This window comes from Lepidochelys kempii, chromosome 18 (genome assembly GCF_965140265.1).
Source record: "Lepidochelys kempii isolate rLepKem1 chromosome 18, rLepKem1.hap2, whole genome shotgun sequence".
Taxonomy (NCBI): domain Eukaryota; kingdom Metazoa; phylum Chordata; order Testudines; family Cheloniidae; genus Lepidochelys; species Lepidochelys kempii.
In genome coordinates, this window is record NC_133273.1 from 24,852,615 (window position 1) to 24,879,656 (window position 27,042).

At 44.3% G+C, this 27,042-nt stretch overlaps 1 protein-coding gene across 1 annotated transcript; it reads right to left on the reverse strand.

The window, feature by feature from the left end:
• Positions 1 to 11,465: 11,465 nt before the first annotated feature.
• Positions 11,466 to 26,827, reverse strand: TNFRSF9 (TNF receptor superfamily member 9). Its single transcript, XM_073316793.1, has 9 exons — positions 26,754 to 26,827; positions 19,266 to 19,657; positions 18,873 to 19,031; positions 18,622 to 18,744; positions 17,102 to 17,239; positions 15,885 to 15,951; positions 15,665 to 15,783; positions 15,260 to 15,394; positions 11,466 to 13,771 (listed from the first exon to the last, which is right to left on the reverse strand). Exons 1-9 carry the CDS (start codon positions 26,810 to 26,812, stop codon positions 13,644 to 13,646), a joined length of 1,320 nt encoding a protein of 439 aa, XP_073172894.1. The 5' UTR covers positions 26,813 to 26,827; the 3' UTR covers positions 11,466 to 13,643.
• Between the last annotated feature and the right edge of the window lie 215 nt (positions 26,828 to 27,042).

Below are 27,042 nucleotides of genomic sequence, written 5' to 3' on the forward strand. Positions count from 1 at the left end.
TGCTGCCTGCTTTCCATTAGTATCTCTTACTATTGATTCTCAACAGACTTTTTAATCTATTCTTCAGAGAGCAAGGAGGAACCAGGAATGCAATGACAACTATCGAGCAGCCCAGGTGGCTCAGGATGAGGTAACAGGCTAAATGCAAGCTGTTCACATTTCTCTCATTTGTTTTTCTTGGCAGTTAGAAAATGTCTTCCTGGCCCGAGTGTGTGTGTATAATGTGGGGGATATCAGGGCAAAATTCCAGGACTGTGGAAGAAGGAGGTGGCTCTTCCTTAAAAATACTTCAAAAAAAGGGGAAACGCACTGCTTTCTTTAGCTTCCAAAGTCAATGCCACTTCATGGCCCAGTTGTTGGCATCTGAACAAATAAGCACCAAACCCTTGAAGACGTATATGTTGCCCCTGTAACATGCTGTCACTTCCTGGATGAGTCAGACAGATTAGGAAAGTGAAAGCCTCAGTTCACACACACAGGTCCAGACCCCATGGTAACTGCAGTAATAGGGGAAAACATACAGCACAATATGAGTGTAAAATGGGGTTTGAATAAGATGTGAAATCTTGTAATGGTTGCCCAAATCTGGTGCTGGCTTGAGATGCAACTTGTTCCTGGATGTCCTGGCAGCAGCTGTTGCCAAGTGTTCCTTCTGGTATCTTCTTATTATTTATTATTTGTATTATTGTAGAACCTAGGAGCCCTAGTTCTAGACCAGGATCCCATAGTGCGGACGTGGCCAACCCGCAGCTCCGGAGCCACATGCGGCTCTTCAGAAGTTAACACGCGGCTCCTTGTCTAGGCACCGACTCTGGGGCTGGAGATACAGGCGCCAACTTCCCAATGTGCCAGGGGTGCTCACTGCTCAACCCCTGGCTCTGCCACAGGCCCTGCCCCCACTCCAGCCATTCCCATTCCCTCCCCTCAGCCTGCCGTGCCCTCATTCCTCCCCTGTCCCCCCCAGAGCCACCTGCATGCCATGAAATAGCTAATTGGCAGGTGCGGGGAAGGAGGGGGAGGCGCTGATGGCCGGGGCTGCTGGTGGGTGGGAGGTGCTGGGAGCTTGGGCGTGGGAACTGATCGGGGGCTGCTGACGTATTACTGTGGCTCTTTGGCAATGTACACTGGTAAATTCTGGCTCCTTCTCAGGCTCAGGTTGGCCACCCCTGCATAGTGCTATACGTTGTACAAACACAGAATAAGAAAATGGTCCCTGCTCCAGAGAGCTTACAATCTAACACAAGAGACAGACAGATACAGACTGACTGGGGACTACAAGGAACAGAGAGACAATATTGGTCAGCATGAGAGGCAGTGGGCTCAGCACACCAGTAGCCTAACCATTGCCAAGTTTTTGTAGGCCTCACAGCAAAGTAGAGTGTCAAGGGAGGATTTTGAAGAAGGTTGATGAGTTAGTTTTACAGGCGTTTACCAAGAGCTTCTCCCAAGTGTACAGATCAGTATGGGAGATAACAAAGGTACTTGTTTGAAAATTTTAACAAGTGAGTGATAGCGGCCAATTGGAGATAGGAGCTGACTCAGAGAGGAGATAGCTAGGAAGGGGATAGGTTGTGAAAGGTCTTGAAAGTGAAGACAAATAGCTTACATTTGATGCAACAGAGAAGAGGGAGCCAGTAAAGGGATGCAGAGATAGGGGTGACATGGTCAAAGTGACAGGCTAGGAAAATGATCATTGCAGCAATATTTCAAATGGATATCAGTGGGGCAAGACTGCATTTGTCAAGGCTAGAGAAAAGGATTGAAGTATGTTGCAGTAGTTGAAACACAAGATGATGAAAGCCTAGACAAGAGTTTTAGCTGTGTGGATGGATAGAAAAGGCTGTATTGTAGAGAGATCATACAGAGAGAATCTGCAAGACTTACACATAGCCTGGGTGTGAGGATCTAGCAAGAGGTCTGAGTCAAAGATGTCACTGTGGTTACAGGTCTGGTGGAATGGTGGTGTTATTCAAAAGTGATTGAGAAAGTGGGGAGGAAAATTAAGAGCTCTGTTTTAGCATGTTTAGTTTGAGTTGATGGCTACATATCCACAGGGAGATGTCAGAGAGGCTGAGATTTTAGTTTGGAGAGAAGGACACAAGTCTGGGCTAGAGAGGTAGATCTGTGAGTCATCTCCATAGAGATGGTAGTTGAATTTATGTTTGTGGATGAGATTATCTGCCCTTGGGAAGCAGGTTATGTCCTTTCCTTTCAGAGCCAGAGCTCACCATGGTTACTTACGCATTGTCATCTCAAGGCTAGTTGGGTACACTTAAACTAGTTGGAAGTAGCAGCTAGTGAAGAATCAGCTCCCCACTTACTAAGCAATGTTTCCTGCTAAGAGCATATCACAGGTTAGCTCTGCAAGGTGCACTAGCTGCCAGGTGACTTCTGATTTCATGCTATTGGCTTTGATCTAAAAAGTCCTAAATGGTTTGGATCCTACCTGCCTGAGACCTCCTCATGTGATAAACCAGTAGTTACAGTTGCCCAAGACGCCCAAGCTAACAGCCTCCTGGTTTAAATGGGACCAAACTAGTGGCAGGGTGTTTCTCCGTGAGAAGTCCTCGACCCTATAACTCCCTTAGCACCTTGGGTCACCAAAGGCCAAATTTGGTGACTTTATGCCAAAAGTCATGTTCCTCTTGGGGTGAGAAGATTTGTTTGTTTTATAGCTGTCCGTGAAATCCTGTGTAATGCACCTTGACCTGTGATAGATGCAGGGCTGTCTTTCTGTTGTAGGCAGTAGTTAAAGACAACTACACTATGAAATTAGGTTGAATTTATAGAAGTTGATTTTTAGGAAGCAATTTTATACAATCGATTGTGTATGTCCCCACCAAGCGCATTAAGTCGGCAGAGTGTGGCCACAGTACTGTGGCTAGGATCAACTTTCGGAGCGTTGCACTATGGGTAGCTATCCCACAGTTCCTGCTGCCCATTGGAATTCTGGGTTGAGCTCCCAATGTATGATGGGGCAAAAACATTGTCATGGGTGGTTTTGGGTACAGTTGCCCCTCCCTCCGTGAAAGCAACGGAAAACAATCGTTTCACGCCTTTTTTCTGTGCAGACGCCATACTGTTGTCAGTTCCTGGGGCTTTTCCTGTCTACCTGGCCAGTGCATCTGAGTTGAGAGTGCTGTCCAGAGCAGTCACAATGGAGCACTCTGGGATAGCTCCTGGAGGCCAATACCGTTGAATTGCGTCCACACCACCCCAAATTCGACGCAGTGAGGTCAATTTTAGTGCTAAACCCCTCTCTGGGAAGGAGTACAGAAATCTATTTTAAGAGCCCTTTAAGTCGACAAAATAGGCTTGGTTGTGTGGACGGGTGCAGGGTTAAATCGACCTAACGCTGCTAAATTAGACCTAAACTCGTAGTGTAGACCCGTGTTTGCATGTCTGTATCTCTGTCCAGGATGCTTTTGGACCTTTAAAACCATGTTTATGTGCTCAGTGAGAACTAACATTCTTTCACACTGTCTCATGACACTCTAGGAGACTGCTAGATATATGCAGAACCAAGAACTGAAAGCCCAGTGGAGATCCCATGAGACAAACCTGGAGACAGAACAGTGATGAGGGGAGCAACTTATCTGAGCCAAGGAGAAGCAAGGACAAGAAGGTAACATGTTAAGTGTCTACCACTTGGACAAAATACTCCAGGTCACAAGAAGACCTAGCTAATGAAACTGAAGACCGTACATAGAGTCCTCTGTGCTTTTATAGCAGCAAAGAGTCCTGTGGCACCTTATAGACTAACAGACATATTGGAGCATAAGCTTTCGTGAGTCCCATGCATCCGACAAAGTGGGTATTCACCCTCTAAGGCTTAAGCTCCAATACGTTTGTTAGTCTATAAGGTACCATAGGACTCTCTGCCACTTTTACAGATCTAGACTAACATGTCTACCCCTCTGATACTTGTGCTTTTATAGTTACAGCAAACAAAATAACGTGGAAATCTGTCCCAAGGGTTCTATCCTATCTGTCCCAAAAATATTTTTGTAAGGTAGGTGCCGGAAACAAAATTCACCGAAGGGCTTACTGACCAGAGAAGAGGAGATGCCTGACAGATCAGGGCATCAAAACAAGCTGTGGAGGTTAGTATAGGAAAAATAGAAATTAAAAATAAGCAAAATGCTTGAAAGTTTCTCTGCTCCTCACCGGTTCAAAAATAAAATAACCCTTCCCCTTCATTTTCCTACAAAGCAATCTCCATATTCTGGCAAGCCCTGGTTTTGCAGCTCCACTGCACAGTTGACACAATTACCAGCACAGCTGTTCACAGTAATCACAAAGATGTAATTCACATAATCTAATGCTGTCCATGCCAAGTGGAGTCAAGCTTCAGTGCTTTATTCACTGGAAGAATTGGTGATGTTCTATTCTAAAGGAGCTCATGGGAATATATCGTCAACTGGTAGAACCAAAGACTCAGGCAGAAGGGACCCAACAGGAGAGTGGGGTAGAAAAAAAACAAGGAATTAAGAGAAACTTCAGCCACATGAGGAGCTGGTAATGCTTGACCCTTTTCTCTCTGAGGGGTAGTGAGGAATCCAAGCAGCTGACCTCTGTTCAAAGTTCTCCAGATGTACTGAAGCAACAAAGAATAGTTTGAGCTGTGGCATGCATCTAATTGTCTGGCTCAATAAGTAGAGGCCTGGACACTTCTTATATGGATCTGGAGGAGAGAATAGGAGTTGAATTGGTCAGCCTGGTTAATGGCTACAAATTTATTTTGATAACTCAAATTCTCCTATTCCTGAAAAACTCTGTTTCAAATTAAAACCTTAAATTGGTGCCAGCCATTGAACTATGCTACCCTAATAACCTTCAGGTTGGAAGGAGGGCTGCTTAACACCCCTAACATTTAAAGGTTTAATGTGGATGTCATGGTAGTAGACAGAGAGGTGATTGCAGATGAGATCATAAGGCTGAGAGTGCTTGTAGCCAGGGGCGGCTCTACCAATTTTGCAGCTCCAAGCAGTTGCTGCCGAATTGCCACCGCCGCAACAGCAGCAGAGCTGCTGCCGAAAGCCGCTGCAGCAGGAAGAGCAGCAGAGCTGCCGCCGAATCGCTGCCGCAGGACACGGACGGCCGCCCCATTCTAAATGCCACCCCAAGCACCTGCTTGGAAAGCTGGTGCCTGGAGCCGGCCCTGCTTGTAGCCTCTTACACACACTTGCTCTCTAGCTGTGGTGGTTAGCTAACAAGCTCACTGGTCTGAGCGATACCACCCCCAGAAGGAAAGATTTCATCACATAGTGCCATTGGGCAGACACCTACCAGAGGTTCAAAACACCCACATTGAGGGAGCAGCGGTGTAAAGCAACCTGCAGCAATTTCCATTATGCAGTCAATGGCTGAAATGAATTCTAACATTAGCTGTGGGATGAAAGAAATATTGTCTGAAGTATAACGGTGTAAACTATTTATTTGAATTAACTTAGAGGCCTTAATTCAGAACCAGCCCCCAATTTTCAGACCCCTTTAGTCTCTGACAAAGTTGCTAACATTATTAGAGTTCAGCAGTTCCTCTGAACTACATTAAGGTTAGTTTCAAGAAAAGTCCCATGAAGTATTTACCTTTTAAGGAAAAACTGTTCATTGTTGTATCATTACTTGGGAAAGGTAGGGGATCTTTCCCCATTCCCTGCTTCATTTGGGATGAGCTCAGACATGTGAATTTCAGCTACTGAATTACAACTTCCTTAAATGAATAAATAAAAAATGCAGTTGGTCCAATAAAAGATATTACCTCATCCACCTTCTCTCTGAGTAAAAAATGAAACTATAATGCTGACAGCCAAATGCGGCACAGGACAAGGAGTGTCTGTTTACTATGATCATCCAGGGGATTGTCCAGGGCAGTGCTGTGGGTAGCCATGTGATCTAAAATGGACAGTCAGAACATATGACACATGCTAGTACTGACCATGGTTTGCTCCTGGGAGTGATGCACTTTTGGATCTGGGGTAGCATGTGCTTATGTTCCTTTGCCTTTTGAATATCAGAAGCCAACTCATACAACTGTGTGGCAGAAGGGAAGGAGTATCATTATCACAAAAGGAGAGGGATTTCTTGAAGCTGTGAGTAGGATTTGACATGCCAGAGGCTTCTAGCTAGCATTTGCAAAACATTATATATTACAGGTATCTTTCATAAGTTGGTTTGCACCCAGTGCCTCTACGTATTGTACTGTGCTGCTCTTTGGTGTATCCCAAGGGACTCAGTAACACTGGCTTTTTTCCAATACATCAGAAGTAACAAATGTGGCTGAAATGAAATTCTTTGCTAGCTCTCAGCCTTTGGCTCATCAGGGAGGCAGCATGGTTTTATGGGCTGCATTCTTACTCGAGTTCAGCTGCTGACTTGCTGGGTGGTGTGAGACAAGTCTTGAACCTCTCAGTATCCATTCCACCATCTATAAAATGGGGATGATAATCCATCTCTCACTGGGATGTCATGAAGATTAATTAGCTAACATGCATAAAGCACAGTATAAGTAACATAGGGTCAAAAGTTTACCTTCAAAGAGTTGGCAGGTTACAATTCAAGTACAATGGTGTGTTCCTAATACCAGTGGGGGGATTTCATGAATCTACACAAAATTATAAGGACCAAATTATTCAAGCTTGGTCTCACTATAGATCTTAAAAACCTTCCCCCTTGGTCAATGTACACCACAGAGCTGCGTGTCTGTCTTCTGTCTCATGGATCAAGTCAGCATAAACTCTTGTTATTGTCTTAATATAAAGAGGTATGGCTAGATGCTGAGGAACCTGGATTCCCCAGTCAGAGGTCAGACCCTGGAAAGGTCAGACTTCCCAACACAAGGAGGCATCATAGACAGAACAAAGTAGGTGTTTTTATTCAGACTAGTAATCTCTTATATGTATATATTCTTGACTATTTTAGGGCCTTGTATACTTGTGAGGGAGTAAAGTTTTAGAGCCTTGTGTAGAAGAGTTATTTTCCAGCTAGTGCAATGCTCTCTCTATCTGCAATGGGGTCTCAGTTTCATAACAGTTCAAAGGGCAGTTTGCGGAAATAAAGATCCAAGATATTCAATGATTTTCCCAGTACTTTCCCTATTTAAGCTAATGTACAATGTTGATATATCAGTCACTCAAGGTAGATAAAAGAACAAGAAATACATGATACAGTGTGTCCAGAACTTAACGTTGCAGCTGAAATGTGTTCTTGTAACCTCCATCTGAATGTATTAGGGAACAAATCCAAATTTTGATATACCAGCATTCCAATTTCAGGAGATACTTCTGAATTCTGAATAATCAAAGTTTACCTTAAAGAAGTTAATCTATATTATAGCCCACCACCAAATAACTTGAATGCAGTAATAGAGACATATATGGGACATGGTAATAAGATACCCCTGAATGTTCTTCTAGGAGGTATGAGGTGAGAGTAAGAGTCACTCTTGCTGTAAGAAAGGACTGAAATAGAACGTACAAGTTTCAGATCAAGATTGCCCAGATAAGAAATGACTAGCTGTCTTAGTTCTGTAAACATGTATGTTCAGAAACTGTCTTCAGACATTTGGAGAAGAAAACTTACAAATATGAAATCCTACAGATGCAAATAAAAAGACAAAAGTATGTAAATCTGCTGTAACATTCAATGTTTCCACAGGCAACAATTTCCTCGAAATACTGATGAAGATCTGGACCCAACTTTTAAGTCAAAAAAGACAGAACCACCTGCTGAAGTGTTTGCATCCTGCTCCCAAGGTAATAATACTAGCCATGCTTAGCTCCACAATCTCATGCTTAATAAAGCCTGCTGTCCTCTCACATTCCAGTCCATGCAGGAGTGGTGTTGGAGTCTCTCTCTATTTTTTCTATTACCTATATAAAATGAAATCTGAGCCCTCATTAACCTAATGTTCTTACTATCCCACATGTGCCATAGTTTGTGGTAGGTCCACTTATGTACAAAGTCCAATGCTCACACGTCTCTTATGATAGGATTCCTCATCAGCACTGGATTGCTAGTGTACAGTTGGTAAATCTGAAGAAATTATATATGGGGAAACAGTAACTGTGCCTGTAAACAATGACTTGACAAAAATTGGAGGAGTGATAAAGAGGATAGGTGACTGATACATAGCAATCTGGATCACTTGGTAAACTGTGCAAGCAAACAATATCTGTTTTAATATGATTAAGGGTAAAAGTATATATTTAGGAATAAAGAATGTAGGCCATACTTACAGAATGGTGGGGGTGGGGGAGACTCTACCCTGGGAAGCAGTGACTCTGAAAATGATGTGTGGGCTGTGGTGGATAATCAGCTGAAAATGAATTCAGTGCTGTGGCCAAAAGAGCTAATGCAATCCTGAGATGTATAAACAGGGAAATCTTGAATAGGAGTTGAGAGGTTATTTTACCTCTGTATTGGGCACTAGTGTGATCACTGCAGGAATACTATATCCAGTTCTGGTATCAACAATTCAAGAAGGATGTTGATAAATTTGGAGAGGGATCAGAGAAGAGCCACAAGAATGATTCAAGGATTAGAAAACATGCCTTATAGCAATAGATGCAAAGAGCTCAATTCTATTTAGTTTAACGAAGAAAGGTTAAGGTGTGACTTAATTACAATTTATAGGTACCTACAAGGGGAACAAATATTTAATAATGGGCTTTTCGGTCTACCAGAGAAAGGTATTATATAACAGGAGCCAATGGAAGTTGAAGCTAGAAAAAATTCAGATTGAAAAATAAAGTATAAATTTTAACAGCATAATTAACCATTGGAACAATTTATGAAGGGTCATGGTGGATACTCCATCACTAGCAATTTTTAAATCAAGATTGGATGGTTTTCTGAAAGATATGCTGTAGAAATGATTTTGGGATAGTTCTGTGTTACACAGGAGCTCAGACTCGATGTTCATAGTGGTCCCCTTCTGGTCTTAGAATCTCTCCCATTCTTTCAAATAACACTTTTTAAATGAGGAATTTACACCTGTAACCCAGGACACCTAGTGGCTCATTTTAGTCCTCCTGCCATTTCTAGTACAGCTGGAGTTATTCATTCTATTCCTTCTTTTTGCAGCTGCCCAGTCACACACTGTTCCAGTTGATAGCCTCTTTGATTATCAGACCTGCCTTTATTTCACCGACCAAACGTCAGCCTGAAAAGCTAGGACACCAAAAATCCAGGGACAAGAAGGAAGGCTGTAAGCAGCAGTGAATCCTAGAGCCTACTTCCTCTAGCAACAATAAAATATATTTCTTCGTCATAGCTGTGAGTTGAATGATGACTCCTTCTTCCTGTCTTAATTACCAATGGCCAGATCTACATAATGCAATTCCTTCTCTGTTCAAGGTTTGCTTTATTACTTTGGTGGAGCCTTTTACTGAACTCAGGTGAATGCACAGAGGTTGCTATTCCTGTGTGTTAATGGACATTGAATCATCATAGTTGCTGTATATTATAATTCAGTGATTAAATTAAATTAAATGAAAGTTTAACTCTGGGAGAAGTAATTTGTCATGTTGTTGTTAATACAATCAGGGATGAATCCAAAAGTCTGCATGTCACATTTTTCCAGGATCTTTAGGGAGCAAATTGTTTCAAACAATTAGATGTACCATCATGAATTATTGAGTCAAACCGTGATGCTACTATTGCAGTTGAAATTCAACTGTACAGTATATTACTTGTTTACCTGCCAGTGGGATTAAATCTGAATTCCTTATTTCATCTTGTTAGAATTAAGACTTCAGCATAGCTGCAGTGAGACTAGACGTGCAAATTAATTGCTCATTATATTTTCCTCAATACTGCTTGGACAAACTTACCTCATTTTTTTCAGAAGAGGAGAAAATGTCTTGAAAATATTTTCCAGAAAGTATTGAAGAAACTAAACTTGAAAAGATGTGAACAATAGCTTAACATTTCTCTTGAAGACTGTCATATAAGTTGAGGAGACTACATGTGATACTGCAAACTGCAGCAGACACTTCTGACCTGCTGAAAGGGAAAGGAGCTTTTCAGCTGTGTCTACTATATACATGATGATAAATGGGGGTTGTTCAAAAGTGCCATTATTTCAGAAGAACAGGTGCTTCTCTGGGATCTAGAGTGAGAACAGGCCATTCATTGTGAATATAGTAAAGGCAGGTACTACTGGAATATGTTCTAGGGAGTACATGAGCCCATGGCTAAAATTTTAATATTTTATAAAAAGACACTTTACAGATTACTATTGATTATTCAAATGCTGTAAAAGTTTTGAGATATGTTAAATATATTTGCTACAGATATTGTTCACTTGAGATTACCTTATTTCCTATAGAGTTGTTTTTGACATGGAGCATATTGAAGTGCAAAGCACATTGTTTAAAATTGGTGCTGTTTTAGTTTTGCACTTTCATGTGTGTTCATTTTCTGCTTCTTGCACCTTTCATAAAATCCAGTAGCACAGGCTGCTGTTCAGCAGTTCTGTTGGCAAATAAGAACGTGTCCCTTGTAGGAAATGCCCTGGTAGTGTTCTGAACCTTCCTTTGCGTTTGTACCATGTGTTAATTTCAAGCTCTTTTTATAAACCTACTTGTAGATATATGCATTATGCCCTTCATATTTCAAGTTAAATAAAATAGAAGTTTTTAAAATGGAAGTTAGCCAAAAGAGGCTCACAGCTGAACTCCTTGGCCACTTGTTTCTTTCACTGGCTCTGGTTTTCATTCTTTTCTACAGCACCAGAATTGACTAACTAAATGCCCCACATACTAGCCTTTAATTTACTGGCAGAATACTTATGTCACAAAGTAATTTCTACAAATGTTTATTCTTAGAAACACTTTCTACTAGAATCTGCCCCCTAAACTGTCAAGCCCTGTTGAGTCAATTTACTAGCTGAGGATGTGCCCCAAGGACTTTATATTTCAGTTCAATGGAATTTTATATGGAGCTTAAATGCTCAGCATAACACAGAGGACACAAATCAGGTGTGAGAAGTAAATGTCATTAAATCAATCATACGTGGAGAAGAGTTATATGTGAGCACAAAAGATTCTCTCACCAATCGAAGTTGGTCCAATAAGAGATATTACCCCACATGCCTAGTCTCCAAAAATCAATCAATAAACAGCTTGGAAAAAGTACTGTAGTGTGTGTGCAGGAAAGGAAAGGAAAGGAAAAGGAAAAGGGAATAAGAATTTCAAGTACCTGAAGATATGCATAGAGTTCTGTGTGTCCAAGAGTGAAACTCCAACTGTTGGGGTGCAAGTGTTTTCAGGGAAAACACCACTGCTGAGGTTCTAGATTAGAAACTGATCACAGTGTAATCTGTGACATTCCGAACTTCTTACAAGAGCCACACATTCATTTATAAATAGGGTGGTAGTTTTTTTCCACTCCTTGGTCATTACATCTTAAAACTTGCAAATATGACTTTTGTTTGTCAACACATTAATTGAGAGGAGAAAAAATATAGGAAAAGTTTTATTTTTTTAAAAAAATCTTATTTAAATATATGTAAATATGTAACTTTTCAGGCAAGGCTTCAGTTCCAGACTCTTCTTTTCGTACATTTTGCTTTGTAATCAATTATATATACATTTAATCAAAACCAGCGAGTGTGGGTTTGGTGAAAAATTACTGCTACATAAGGCTTCTCTTGCATGGAGGGAGTGACTGGGCTCTCATTCATCTGCCAGAAGGAATGTATCTTGCCTAGTTTAAAAAACAAACCCACCAAAACCAGTCTTTACATGACATGTTGATTTAGTTGACTTTCATTATATTTTTGAATAACATTTAATGAAAAAATATAATATACATTTATGGTGCTGTAAAAGGGTACAATTATCACTGCCAATGCCATGACTCAAACATACACATTCTTATTCAAATTAAAAGCAACAGTGACTGATCAAGGCAGATACACTTTCTGCCACAAAAATATTTCCAACGTCATAGTTCTACCTATGAAATTAGCAACATAGTAAGTTATATTTTACATGTACTGTACCTGCAATATATGTACTGTATTTAACATATCCAAAAATCAGAGGGTAATATTCTAAGATCAAAAGGATGAAGCAGTTCAGTTGCACTACTCACAGATCAAATTAATATCCTGTCACAGTGTATCCCAGGGGCGGGCAAACTTTTTGGCCTAAGGGCCACATCTGGGTATGGAAATTGTATAGTGGGCCATGAATGCTCACAAATTTGGGGGTTGGGGTATGGGAGGGGGTGAGGGCTCTGGCTCGGGGTCTGTAGTGGGTCCAGCAATGAGTTCAGTATGTGGGATGGGGCTGTGGGGGGCGGGCTCTGGGGTGAGGCTGGGACCAAGGGGTTCGGAGGACAGGAGGGAGATCAGGGCTGGGGCAGAGGGTTGGGGCGTGGGAGGGTGACAGGGGTACAGGCTCCAGGTGGCACTTACCTCAAACAGCTCCCAGAAGCAGCGGCATGTCCTCCCTCCAGCTTCTACACGGATGTGCAGCTAGACAGCTCTGCACACTGCCCCCTCCGCAGGTGCCACCCGTGGCCGTAATTCCCGGCCAATGGGAGCTGCGGGGGCAGTACTTGGGGTGGGGGCAGCATGCGGAGTCTCTTGGCTTCCCCTATGTGTAGGAGCTGGAAGGGGGACATGCTGCTGCTTCTAGGAGCCGCGCGGAGCAGGGCAAGCCACGGACTGGGGCAAGTCCTGGACCCTGCTCCCCGGCAGGAGTTCAAGGGCTGGATGCAGCCCCTGGGCCGTAGTTTGTCCCCCCCCCCCGCCGGTGTATCCACGCCACCTACAAAGCCAATCAATATAACAGCTATTTGGAAAGCACAGAAAAGGTGTTCTGAGACATTTGACAACCCTGACTTACCATATTCCTTTTAACTTCTAACTAAACTGGAATAGGAAAGCATTCTGTAGGGCAGGATATAGAAATTCATTCCCAGGGCGTGAGGGCTTCTGGGAGTTGAAATAGTATCAGTCTAGATTTTTATACCACACCCATCAGTGTGATAGCTGAGCACAAATTAGGAGGGTCTACAGTTCCAGACATGAAATGTATTGGAAAGAGCAAAGTTGTGGAAGCTTGTACACTGGCTGCCTGCACTGTACCTAGCTGTAGTCAGTGTTTAGTCTGTAACTTCAGGAACATTATTCTCACTCCCAAACTTTAATAAGTAAGCTATAGCATAGACATCTACTAGAGGTAACAGAAGAGCAGTTTGGCTTGTGGTTCCTGTATTATTGATGCTTTTTAGTCTCTAGAGCAAATCATAATATTTTAGAAATAATATTCTCAGCATATGAAAAAAAGTTAGCAAGTTTGCTTTCATTTTAAAGATGCTGCCCAGAGAGTTTCATTAGAATTAGAGATGTTGGCAAGGGCTAATTTTTAAAAAGGTGTGTGGCTTTGTTTGTTTTTTTAGTTTTTTTTTTTTTAAATATAAAGACCAACTCTTCTGTCTGTAGGACAGTGATGTACTGAGAAAGACCTGCTTCATCCACCACCGACTGCATTGTTCAGTCCATAAGTTTTAAAATTCACTTAACCTGCTTCTGCTTCCCCTCCCCCCCCCCTTACCCCCATTATGTAACCAGGCTCCTGTCCTGTGCTCTGAAAGGAAACCACAATTGGCTTCCTTAGAAAGTCCAGTTTCTAATTCACCAAGGAATCCTTGAATAGTTTGGATTTGCTACAGTCATCACAGTCTCCTTGTTCTTCCTCTGGAAAGCGGCAGCTGCAGGCATCCTCCTCCTGAGTCGATTGCTCAGGTGTTACATTCACTAAACAGAAAGAGATGATTAACTTGAATTGCACTTTTTAATCACTCATATTTCATTTTCCCTCAGCAGGGACTGCATGGTGTTAACAAGTTCTTCAGAATTATTCAGTTATTTGCCCTGAAATTGCCTTTTTCTCCAAAGAGATTTCCTGGTAAGTTAGTCTATTGTGCTTTGCTTTCTCCAATGCACAGGAGGCTCTCATTGAGGTGAGGAGAGCTGGCGGCATGGAATCTCCAGACTTCAGAGAACAATATTGCTTTCCCCTGTAGATTGAAATACCACTATTGGCACCAAATGTGTGGATTTATTCTAATCCATATATGAAACCCTATCAGTTCAAGGGTTGATTTTACTCATAATTTCTTTAATGAAATTTCTACTAATGGAAATAACCAGCAAAGATTTAAATATACACACACAGTCAACTGGTGTTTGACTACAACAGAACATGTACATGCTTAATTCTACTTTTCCTACCCAGCCCATGAACGTCTCATGGTTGAAATATTGGATTTTATTTTCAGCTGATACTTCAAAGTGTGTGTGTACACGTACACATATACACTATATATATGTTTAGTTTAGTGCCAACATGGTAACAGTGTACCCAGGTTCTCCACTCCAAAGAGCTTACAATTTGAATGGACAGAAAATATAAACATTTTCAGGACCAGCTTCAGAAACCCATGTGTGTCTGTATGTCCTCCTCCCAACCTTTTGCCCAGTGGTTAGGGCACCTGACAGACCACTTTGCATCATGAAGAGAGAAGATTCTAGTTTTCATAGCCTGCCTCCCAAGTGAGTGCCTTAATCACCAGGCTATAAAGTCATTTTCACTTTCTCTTTGGCCCAATGAATATTTAAGTAGTTAATACGTAGTGGAACAACTTCAACAGGAGAGATTGAGAGCAACACACAGAATAGCCTATAGCCTGGTGCTTCAGATGCTCATTTGGAAGGGAGGAGATGTGAGTCTGAGTCATTGCTCCACAGTGTGGATTCAAATGTGGTTCTCCTCCATCCCAGGCAAGTGCACTAAATCACTGGGATAAAGGTTAAAAGGGGACAAACATGGATGGACACACACGATTTTCTGACTGAAATGAAACAGATGATCCAAAATAGACTCTTTCAATTTGCATACAAATTCTGAACATTTTCTGAACTGAACCACTTTTTTTGCTGATTTTTAATTTGCTGGCTGACTCCAAAAAATAAATTACTCACCCAGCTCCAGTCACTCCCAAATCCCAAAGGGCCCCGGGAGACCTCCTTTGTAACATTTCTAAAGCCAATTTCTTCCCAATAGCCTGCTTTTTTTTTTTTTTTTAAATAAAAATCTAAAACCTGGTTTTCTTTTCACAGTGTAGTGACTTTCAAAGAACACATTTAAGTTCAACTATGCTGCTACTCAGGAAACTCTTAAACCTGGATTCTTGCCTGCTTGCCCACACTAGGAAAAGGAAGATTGTAGGTAGCATGTCTTACTTTTCTTGAACATAGCAGGTAGTTTCTTTTTGTCGCAGATGTTGAGGCACACATACAAAGGTAGCAGAAACATTATGCACACTACCACAGCCCCAGTAACAGCGATGCCGATGGTGACCACCTGAAGATCCTTCCCTAAGAAGCAAAAACATTTCTTAAAAATGATTGCAGAGCAAAGCTCCCCTGCAATGGAAGCAGCTGGATTATTTGTCCCTGAACAACTAGAGCTACTTTTCTTTTTGCTTCTTCTGCTTAGAGTTGTTGCTGCTATACCAATCTGTGAGACTGGAGACAAATAAAAGGACCCTTAAGTTCAGTTATAAGCATGAGAGCTATAGTTTAGCTAATTCCAAGACAAGTTGTAACTATTTCACTCTAGTGGGGAATTATTATGCAATAACTCACCTTGTACATGGATAGGGACTATGATGGAAATGGTGGCTGGAGTCATAGTTTCTGAAGCTTGTCCGCAAACCACATCACTCCTATTAGTCCCATTCACCAGGACCTTATCTGGAAGGCATCTTAAATACGTTTAAAAAAAAAAAGAATGTATGAAAATGAATTAAACGCAGACCTCAAAGCTATAATCACTTATTTTTTTTTAAAAAAAATATGTACTTACTTTGTCCATTGTCTGCAGGGACCATTGGTCTGATTGTTAAATGTCCCATTGGGACACTTTTGGCAACCTTTGACAAATACAAATGTTACCATTTATATAAATTGACGTTTAAAATGGTACAAGAGACATTATTGTACAGCTGAGCAAAAATAATGTTGCATTTATATATCAATTTTCATCATCAATGGCTTGTATAAACAAAAATGTGAGGATAGGTAAAGTTCTTATATTAACTAAAGTAAATATTTTCATAAGTGGCTTTCATTGTAAACAAGTTGATTGAGGTCCCTGAACTGAAAGAACTAACAGAACTAATTCTGTTAATGTATTTCAAGATACTGAAGAGTCAACTAGCATCCTATGAACTGTGCCCCAAGGCCAGAATGTCTCTATTCTTGCTATTCCAGAGTTCTGCAAGTATCTTTTCTTTGTCACTCGTATTCTAAAGGACCAAGGCCTATGTTTCTGGCCCTACCAAATTCACAGCCATGAAAAATGCGTCATGAACCGTGAAATCTGGTCTCCCACCATGAAATCTGGTCTTTTGTGTACTTTTACCCTATACTATACAGATTTCACAGGGGAGACCAGCCTTTCTCAAACTGGGGGTCGTAACCTAAAAGGGAGTTGAGGGTTGTCACAAGGTTATTTTAGGGAGGTCATGGTATTACCACCTTCACTTCTGTGCTGCCTTGAGAGTGGCACCTGTTGGCTGGGCACCCAGCTCTGAAGGTAGTGCACCTGCCAGCAGCAGTACAGAAGTAAGGGTGGCAATGCCATACCGTGCCATCCTTACTTCTGCGCTGCTGTTGGCAGCGGCTGTGCCTTCAGTGCTAAGCTCCCGGCCAGCAGCTGCCACTCTCCAGCAGCAGCACATACCCTCAACCCTACAATAACCTTGCGATGACCCGCCCCCATACACACACGCCCCCCTCCATTTTTGGTCAGGACCCCTACAGTTACAACACTCTGAAATTTCAGATTTAAATAGCTGAAATCATGAAATTTATGATTTTTAAAATCCTATGACCATGAAATTGACCAAAATGGACTGTGAATTTGGTAGGGCCCTACCTATGTTAATGGAGTTTTACTGAGCTAATGGACCAGCAAATAATACAATAAGGCCTCAATTCTGCAAACAGTCACATGGTCTTTTCTACTATTATTAGCACCTAAGAGTTTTGCATAAAGTAATGGGACAAAGGCAGCCTTACCTTCTTCAAGAGGCTCTTCACCTACTCCACAGTTTTCTACACATTTAGAACAGTCTTTTCCAAAACAGCGATGCCCATCGTTACATGCACATTCTGCATCCACTGTTGGAGAACACTCCCTTTTATATTTGAATTTTCCTGTAGAGCAAAAACAGATATCCCATATTGGCACTCACTCCTCAAAGCATCTGGGTCAGAAACAAGCCCATCCTAGTAAAACATCATAATAGGGAGCTGTGATGAGTAGAGGGACCTCCTGCCTATTTGCTTCAGAGGATTCAAGCTGAGAGTGCAGGCCAGAAAAGTGCAATGGATGCACCAAACTGATTTTCACTTTGGCAATTGATTTTTTTTTTAAAGTTAACTTTTTTTCCCCCTTTTTGGTAATACAGGGGTATCCAAACTGGGCCCAGCTGAGGGCCTTATTACAAAGCCCTTGTGACAGCTAGGTACCAATTTTTTGCTTACATACTTAATATAGTCACAAAAATACAGCCATGCACTTCTGACTCACACACAAAACAGGAGCTGGAGTATGTTGGCATATCTACCTTTCCACAATTTTATTTCCAAGTGAACCTTTGCATGGGGGAGGAGGTGGTAGCAGAAGGGACACCATACATAGATATACTGTTTAAAAGGCCCATGGATCCAGACATTATTAATCATGTACCAAGAGTGCGCTTAGCCTAGCTTCCAAGGCTAAACAATTCCATTTACAGCTCAATGTCTGTGTACGCTACACCCTGCTATGCTCAAACATCTACTAGAACAGGGATGGGCAAACTATGGCCTGTGGGCCGCATCTGGCCCACCGGCCATTTTAATCTGGCCCTCAAGCTCCTGCTGGAGAGTGGAGTCTGGGGCTTGCCCCACTCCGGCACTCCAGCTGGGGCTCAGGGGCCACTCCACACAGCACCCAGAAGCAGTGACATGTCCTCCCTCCAGCTCCTACACGTAGGGGCAGCCAAGGGGCTCTGCTCCACAGGCTGCCCCTGCCCCAAGCGCCGCCCCGCAGCTCCCATTGGCCAGGAACCGTGGCCAATGGGAGTTGCAGGGGCAGCACCTGGAGATGGGGCAGCACACAGCAGAGCCGCCTGAACGCACCTGTGTGTAGGAGGCGGAGAAGGAACATGCTGCTGCTTCTGGGAGCTGCTTGAGGCAAGCATCGCCTGGAGCCTGCACCCCCCCCCCCCCGCCCCAACCCCCTGCCCTGATCCCCCTTCCGCCCCCCAAAGCGCTCAGTCCCAGTCCAGAGCACCCTCTTACACCCCAAACCCCTCATCCCCAGAGCCCTCACCCCACACCCTGAACTCCTCATTGCTGGCCCCACCCTGGAGCCAGCATCCCCAGCTGGAGCCCACACCCCAACCTCAGTTTCCTGAGCATTCCCTGCCCGCCATTCAATTTCCACAGGCAGAGGCGGCCCTCTGGCCAAGACGTTTGCCCGCCCCTGTGCTGGATGGACCTGTGGGGGCAGCAGGTTAGGGAGCCGGGCTACAGGAAAGGCAGTACTGTACCTTCACAGCGGCGGCATCTGCTGCACGCCCCCAGTGCACTGGCCGTGGCGGAGAAAGTGCCCGCGGGGCAGGCGCGACACGCGTCCGGGCTCTGCCCACAGTCCGCACAGCTGAGGAACGTGCCTGCGAAGGAGCCGGAGAGATTGGCTGGCTCCAGCCGTGATACCCGCGGCGCTGCTGCGCGCCCAGGGCCGGCCCCAGCGGCCGGCCCGCCGCGCCCCGCCGCCCTCCCTGCGCCCCAGGGCACTTACCGGGCGGGCAGCGCTGGGGCAGCGCGGGTGTCGCTGCGGCCGGACCCAGGCTCAGCGCCAGGCCCAGCGCCAGCAGCGCCGCCGTCACCAGAGGAGCGTGGCCGCGGCCCATGGGCGCTGCGGAGAGAGGCGGCTGCGGGGCTGCGCGTCTCGCTGCGTCTGAAAGGCAACACACCGGCCTGAGCCGCCGCTGGGGAGCGCCAGAGCCAGGCCGGCCCCGGCCGCGGCCCCGGCCCCGGCCCGGCCGCCCGGGAGACCCCCTGAGGGGAGTCCCTGGGGAGAAGCCCCGGGGAGAGCCCCGGCGAGCGCCGAGCCGCCCGGCCACCCCTGAGGGGAGCCCGCCGCGCAGACCAGGCGCCTCATGCCCCCTCCGGGCCACGGCCACGGCCTTACCTGCGGAGCTGGCGACTCCTTCCCGGCCGAGCGCCTCGCGGACTCTGCCGGCGCCGGGCTCCGAGCGGCCCTTGTGTGACCGCCCCCGGGGCGCTGAGTCACCGGCCGGCGGGGGCGGCTCGCGGGAAACCCCCACGCGCCCCTGGGAGCGCGAGGCCGGGGTCGCACCCGCCCACTCGCGAGCTCTGCGCTCTCCCCGGCCTAGCGAGGGTCTTGCGAGGCACCCGACTGCGCCTCTCTCCCGGGCATCACCGCTGCTCAGAGCCGCTCTGCGCCGTCCACCCGCAGATCCCAAAGCGCTCCTCTCGCCCTTCCTGTCACTCCGGCACGCGTAGAAGTCTGGCCGCCCCAGGGGATTTTCAGATGAACCAGCCTCAGCACCAGTGTTTTTTCTGTAAAATCCCCAGAGAAGCCCAGCTATGCAGAGGAAGGTCCCAATGGCAGGAGGCTCAGACACCAATATTATGTCCTCTGGCTTCAGCTTATCTCATCTCACCTTACTATTATTTGTAGTATCAGAGCACCTAGGAGTCCCAGTCTTAGACCAAGTCCCCATTGTGCTAGGTACTGTACAAAACAAACTAAAAAAAGGCAGTCTCTGCTATTGACAAATTGGCCCTCCCATACACTGGGACCCTAGGAAGCTTCCCTAAACATAAGTGAGAAAACAGGCAGCATCCTTGGTTAACTAAAATCTACAACCTTGCCACGCTCTGAAGTACTTGCCCAGATGAGTTTACATAGCCAATATTATAAAAAATCTGTTCCTAAAGATAGGTTCCTAAACCCATATTAAATCATTCATTGATGTAAAAATTCATTAATGCAGCTTTAAGGGAATCTGGTGGTGTAATGTGCCTTCTGCAACATCAAGTTCAGCAAAACTCAAACTTCTGAAAACAAGGAAATGCAGAGTTAAGGTATGTGTCCACTAACCTTATCTCTGCCTCCCTGGAGCTAGCAATAGCTCCTGGAAATCATCTGCATACATGACAGCTGCATTTGCTATAGTAGGGTATAGTTGTATTGACTAGTGGAAGGATTAGTTGTAAATGTGATATGAAGTGATCTGGGAGGATGTGTGTTTGAGCCCCTTTCCTGATCCATGTCTCTGTGATCAATGGAAAGAAGTCCATGTGTACCTTGAGAGATTCAGTATGCCTTACTTCAAGTGTGTTGTGTAGGTTGTTAGTAGCAGGGCACAGAAGTCTTTGTGCAGGGAACTGTCAGCAGTTGGATGGGAGATGAGTGTTGTCTGTGATTTTAATGAAGGGTAAGTGAATATAGTGTTAGATGGCATTGTAGGTAAGGGTGAAAGTGTTGTAAAATGCACTAGATGTGGTGATCTTTCAATGGAGTAGGTTAAGTGTTTGAGGGTAGGGCAGATGTAGATAGCTCCTGTACAATGTACAGGCAAGCCTGTGAGTATGTGTATTATCGATATATTGTAGCATCACTCAGAGATGGCAGAATTAAAGTTGAATGGGTGTTAAACTTTGTATTTTCTGATTTTCAAAACTTTAAGGTAGAGTTCTGCTGAACTCGACGATCTGGAAGGGCATGAGATACCACCAGGCAACCTTAACTCGGCATTAGTTAAATTTTTGGTCAATGAATTTCTAGTTCTTTTTTTTAAAAGAAAGAGAAGCGTTGATAGGAGATTGTGGTCATTTAGGCAGTTGTAATTATGTAGGTGTGCAGTTCGGACACTACTGTGGGCAGGTAACAGTAATTATAATAAAAATAATTAATACCTATCTCTTTCATAGCGCTTTTCATCAATAGGTATCAAAGCATTTTACCAAGGAGGGAAACATCATTATCACCATTGTACAGATGGAAAAACTGAGGTACAGAGAGATGAAAGGGCTCTACATAGCCATCTGCAGCATAGGAGGCTTATAGCGGTGTGAAGTTGCTCATTCATCTCAATGTGATGTTCTCAGCTGAATAAGAACACTCCAGGTAGATAAATGCAGCCCAAAACTATAGCTCTGAAAAATTTGAGCTGTTCCACTTATCTCAGTGGTGCTATCATATCTACTCCCCGATGCCAGTGCTTGAGAACCTGTGATATGCATCGAGCATGCCCATTCTCAACTACTCACTCCAGTCTCAGCAATGTGTTCTTGGTCCATGCTCCCAGCATGCCTATTCTTACCTGGAGGCAGAGCTTCCCCACATACCAGCTCACATAAGGGGACAGGGAGAGGGCCTCAGAGCCCTTTAGAGCAAAATGGGCCCTCAGATCCTGATTATCACATGGGGGACCAGGGAAAGGGGCTCTGACCCCGAGAGGGACACAGCTCCCCAGATCCTTACTATTGCATGGTGTGGGGCAGGAAGAGGAGCTCAGACAGCTCCAGAGAGGCAGGGATCTCCCCAGATCCTAATCACATGAGAGGACAGGGAGAGAAGCTCAAACACTCCATAATGGCAAGGTCCCCCAAAATCCCAGCACACATACAGGAAGGGAGAATGTGAGGCTGACAGGCACCCTTTGCCCCAAACCTTCCTGCTCTTCCTGCCACTCAGCTCATTGTCACTCCTCCCAGTGTCCCATCTCTGCCCTCCCACTCCCGCTGACAAGAGCCCCAATCCCAAATTTGGATCACGATTGGGGAAGAGCCAAAATGGCTTTTGTAAAGGGATAATGTGGACAAGGATGATCCATTGGATATAGTATACTTTGACTTTTGGAAAGCCTTTGACAAGGTCCCTCATCAAAGTTTCTTAAGCAGATTATGCAGTCATGGGATAAGAGAGAAGGTCCTCTCATGGACCAGTAACTGGTTAAAAGATAGGAAACAAAGGGTAGGAATTAATGGTCAGTTTTCAGAATGGAGAGAGGTAAATAGCGGGGTCTCCAAAGATTTGTAATGGGACCAGTGCTGTTCAACATACTCAAAAATGATCTCGAAAAAGGGGTAAACAGGTGACAAAGTTAGCAGACAATACAAAATTACTCAAAATAGTTAAGAGACAAGGTGGGGGAGGTAATATCTTTTATTGGACCAACTTCTGTTGGTGAGAGAGACGATCTTTTGAGCTACCCAGAACTCAGCCTCAGGTCTGGGAAAGGCACTCAGAGTGTAACAGCTAAATACAAGGTTGAGCAGATAGTTCAGTTTAAAGCTGACTGTGAAGAGTTACAAAATGATTAGGGGTCTGGAACACATGACTTATGAGGAGAGGCTGAGGGAGCTGGGATTGTTTAGCCTGCAGAAGAGAAGAATGAGGGGGGATTTGATAGCTGCTTTCAACTACCTGAAAGGGGGTTCCAAAGAGGATGGCTCTAGACTGTTCTCAATGGTAGCAGATGACAGAACGAGGAGTAATGGTCTCAAGTTGCAGTGGGGGAGGTTTAGATTGGATATTAGGAAAAACTTTTTCACTAAGAGGGTGGTGAAACACTGGAATGCGTTACCTAGGGAGGTGGTAGAATCTCCTTCCTTAGAGGTTTTTAAGGTCAGGCTTGACAAAGCCCTGGCTGGGATGATTTAACTGGGAATTGGTCCTGCTTCGAGCAGGGGGTTGGACTAGATGACCTTCTGGGGTCCCTTCCAACCCTGATATTCTATGATTCTATGATCTCATAAAAGTGGGTGACTGGCCAAGAATATGGCCAATGAAATTCATTATTGATAAAAGCAAAGTAATGCACATTGGAAAACATAATCCCAACTATACATACAAAATGATGGGGTCTAAATTAGCTGTTACTGCTTAATAAATAATCTGTTAGTCTTTAAGGTGCCACCAGACTCCTTGTTGTTTTTGGTCAAGAAAGAGATCTTGGAGTCATTATGGATAATTCTCTGAAAACATCTGCTCAATGTGCAGCGGCAGTCAAAAAAGCTAACAATGTTAGGAACCATTAGGAAAGGAACAGATAATAAGATAGAAAAATCATAAAGTCACTACATCAATCCATGGTATGCCCATGACTTAAATAATGCATGCAGTTCTGGTCAGGGATGGCCTTACAGGAGGGTGCCGTGGTCAGGGGGGTGCTGTCTGAGTGCGGCAAGCTGTTGGGCCTGGGCTGCCAGAGCTGGGGGGAGCCCTTGGCCAGCTGGGTGGGGGGTGGGTGATGCTGCTTGGAGCTGCCAGCCTGGCAGGGATGTACAGCCAGCAGGGCTTGCCCCTTCTTGCGGGCACAGTAGTGGCTGCACACCTGCTGTCCTGCTTGGTGTTTGGGGATGTATGGCCAGGGGAGTCCCCGGGCTCAGAAACTCCTCCTTGTTGAGCCTGGCTGGCCCTCACGCCCGCACCCCACGCTGCTGTTCACAAACTCAAAGAAAGGGTGCCAAAATACAAGTTCGCCCAGGGCACCATTTTTTCTAAGGCCAGTCCTGGTTTTGGTCACCCCATCTCAGAAAAGATATACTAGAATTAGTAAAAGTACAGAGAAGGGCAACAGAAATTATTAGGGGTATGGAACAGCTTCCATATGAGGAGAGATTAATAAGAGTGGGAATTTTTATTTTAGAAAAGAGATGATGGGGGAGGAATATGATAGAGGTCTATAAAATCATGAGTGGTGTGGAGAAAGTGAATAAGGAAGTGTTGTTTACCCCTTCACATAACCTGCAAACTAGAGGTCAGCCAATTAAATGAATAGGCAACAGTTTTAAAACGAACAAAGAAGTACTTCTTCACACAACACATAGTCAACCTGTGGAACTCCTTGCCAAAGGATGTGAAGGCCAAGACTATAACAGGGTTCAGAAGTGAATTAGATAAGTTCATGGAGGATAGGTCCATCAATGGCTATTAGCTAAAATGGTCAGGAATGAACCCCCAAGCTCTGGGTGTCCCTAAACCTCTGACTGCTAGAAATTGTGACTGGACGACAGAGTTTGGCTCTCTCGATAAAGTGCCTTGTTCTGTTCACTCCCTCTGAAGCATGTAGCACTGGCCACTTTTGGAAGAAAAGATACTGGGCTAGATTGACCATTGGTCTGACCCACTCTGGCTATTCTTATGTTTTTATACTAATCCTACCCCATACCCCACAGGAGTCACAGCAACTTTTAATGATATCTGAGGAAAATGTGGATTTTAGAGCACTTAGAAGTCACCCGTTAACCAGAAAGGAGTTCTTAAGCATATCCTTAAATCCCATAGTTATAGTTAAGGATAAGTGCTTTGCGGAATCCAGGTTTATGTGGTTTGCCCAAAATTAAATAGCCAATTGTAGTTGTAGAACAGCCAAGAATAGAATTCATCTCTCCAGTACCAGCTCAGTATCTTAACCAGAAGAATACCCCCTCCTCTCAAAATATTTGCAGGGAATAGGAAGAAGCACTGAATGATCATAGATTACATAGCACTTGAATGAAGTTGAAGTGTTTCATGGTATAAAGCTACCTTCCATCTCTTGATTTTGTGATAAACTCATTTTGGTTCAAATTTGGCTTTTCTAATTTTCACAGTGGATTTCTGTTGCTTCATATTCTCTGTACTCTACATGCTCTTAAATATAAATATAACGGGGGACTTCTTTTTTTATTATTATTCATATCCAGGCACTACCTGGTGTGACCCAAAAAGAATTAGCTATTCTTTCTTAATGAAATTATCCAAGTGAATGGTACTTTTGATCATGAAGTGTCAATCATTCCTCTGTCCAGTGAAGCACGATATTGTGCTAAGGATGTGAAGGACCTTTATCCAAGCATAATACGAAAATGTTTTCTGTAATTTCAACCTGTTTGTAAATGCCCTTCTCATTATGTCTGTTACAATAACAAATCAGGTACAAAAGTATAACATTAATAAACTTTATGCCTGAGATTTTTTCAAAGACACAGGGCTTTGGGACAGTCAGTCCCATTAATAGTAATTGGGCATCCAAATTCATTAGGTGGCTCTGAAAATACACATTTTTAGTAACCAGATGCATGTATAACCTGCCTATCAGTATTATATATAGGGTGCTGCCAAAATAAAGTAGCTTCCAGACAAGAACAAGGTATGATACAGTACATATTGCGTATAGTTAATACAGGGCAGCGTTTTGCTATGAGTGTTTGGCAGATTGTGCAGACTGGGAAATCCCATGAACTGCATCACAGAAATTCAGCTGTGGGAGTGTTAATCACTGTATAGGTTGTTAACAACCCCCATAACATTAAAATTATCACCATGAATTCTAATCTGTCCTCAAATGAAAAAAAGTGAGTACGTCAGAACTATGATAAATTTAACTACTACTGATCTCAATTTCTGAATGACATTTTGTGGGCTGCAATGTGACCCTTCATGCAGAAGTGAAGCAGCTGATTTCCCATCACTAGATTTAGCACATTTTTTCTTACAAGGCAGCAGTATGGCAGACTTGAGTGCACTGTGACAGCAAAAGAAAATAAGATTAATTTTTAAAATTATATTTACATATTAACTAAAGAGAGTTATTACAGAACAATCACTGTTCATCATGTTTAGATTTACAGATTTTGTATTGCTTAATGTGAATACTACTAATAATTTACACTTACTAGTACTCTATGTCAAAATTTATTCTGAGCAATAATACTTTCCAATTACATCGTGCTGCTTAGGTTAAATTCTGCCCTGATTTTCAGTCAATGGGGTTGGTCCAGTAAAAGATATCTCACCTATCTTACCTCAATCAATGTGGTATAAGTCTGATGTGCAGAACTTGGTCCTATATCTTGAAAGTCCTAAGTGTTAGCCAACTGAAAGGAAAACTTGAAAGTGCTGTATAAATATTAACCAACTTGAAAATTTTCAAGTCCCTGATTTTTCTAGGAAGGTTTTTAACAAGTTCACTCTCAGTTCCTTAAAAGAAGAAAGGGGATGCTTCTTAGAATTCCTGGGCTAAAATAAAAAAGTTTATTTAACAAGTCTTCTCTCTCATAAAACAAGCACCTGCTTACACACACAAAAATTTGGATCCATCATGTTGTTTGGTTTCAGCTGTTAGTCTGAGCTCAATTAATGGTTTTCAGACTAGAAAAGGAGGACTTGTGGCACCTTAGAGACTAACCAATTTATTAGAGCATGAGCTTTCGATCAAGTGGAGGATGAAAGGGATGCCCCAGGGTAATAATGGAATGTTTACAGACGAGGAGAAAATCTGCTTCCGAACAGAAGAAACATTAGCATCAGGTTCTGGGAGGGGTGGATAATGCTCTAGTAATATCTTCTCTGGAAGGGAGGATCCCTCGGGAGAGTAGTTCTGTCCCTCATTAATCCCCGGCTGGAGTGTGTGTGGAGGGGTGGGGGTTAAGAGCGACCCTGCTGCGGCCAAGGCCAGGGTGCCGCACGCCAGCCCACTGCGGACTGGGGTTGGGTGGTGCTGACCAATAGCGATGCCAGCTTGGGGCGGCACGTCCTGGTCCCCGACGGCTGGGGGCAGTGCCGACACTGATGCCGGCTGAGGGGCACTGTGGACTGAGCCCCTACGGGTTTGGAGGGGCTGATGCTCACTGGGGCCCGCTTGGGAGCAGGCATACCGACCCTTTTCGGATTGCGGGCCGCGGTGGTGCTGACCCGTCACGGCGGCGGCGTGTCCCCATCCCCTGGGGATTCGGGGGCGAGCAGCACGCGCCTGCTGTCAGCTCGCGGCCGCGCGGGCCGGTCTCTGCGGATCCGTGCGGCACGAGGCCTGCGCGCTCACCGCCCGGCGGGCGCGGCGGCGCCCCCTCGCGGTCCCCGCCCCTCGGCGAAAAGAGGAGGGCGCCATGGGCGGAGCCGCTCGCGAGGCGGGCCGCCTATTGCAGCCCCGATTGGGTCTCTGGGCCGTGGG

Coding starts and splice junctions, on each gene's coding strand:
- TNFRSF9 (XM_073316793.1), bottom strand. CDS start 26,812: ATGGGGACACGCCGCCGCCGTGACGGGTCAGCACCACCGCGGCCCGCA. Junction 18,745..18,872: donor GCCCCAGCGCTGCCCGCCCG/GTAAGTGCCCTG, acceptor GCTCCTTCGCAG/GCACGTTCCTCAGCTGTGCG. Junction 15,784..15,884: donor CCCTGCAGACAATGGACAAA/GTAAGTACATAT, acceptor AACGTATTTAAG/ATGCCTTCCAGATAAGGTCC.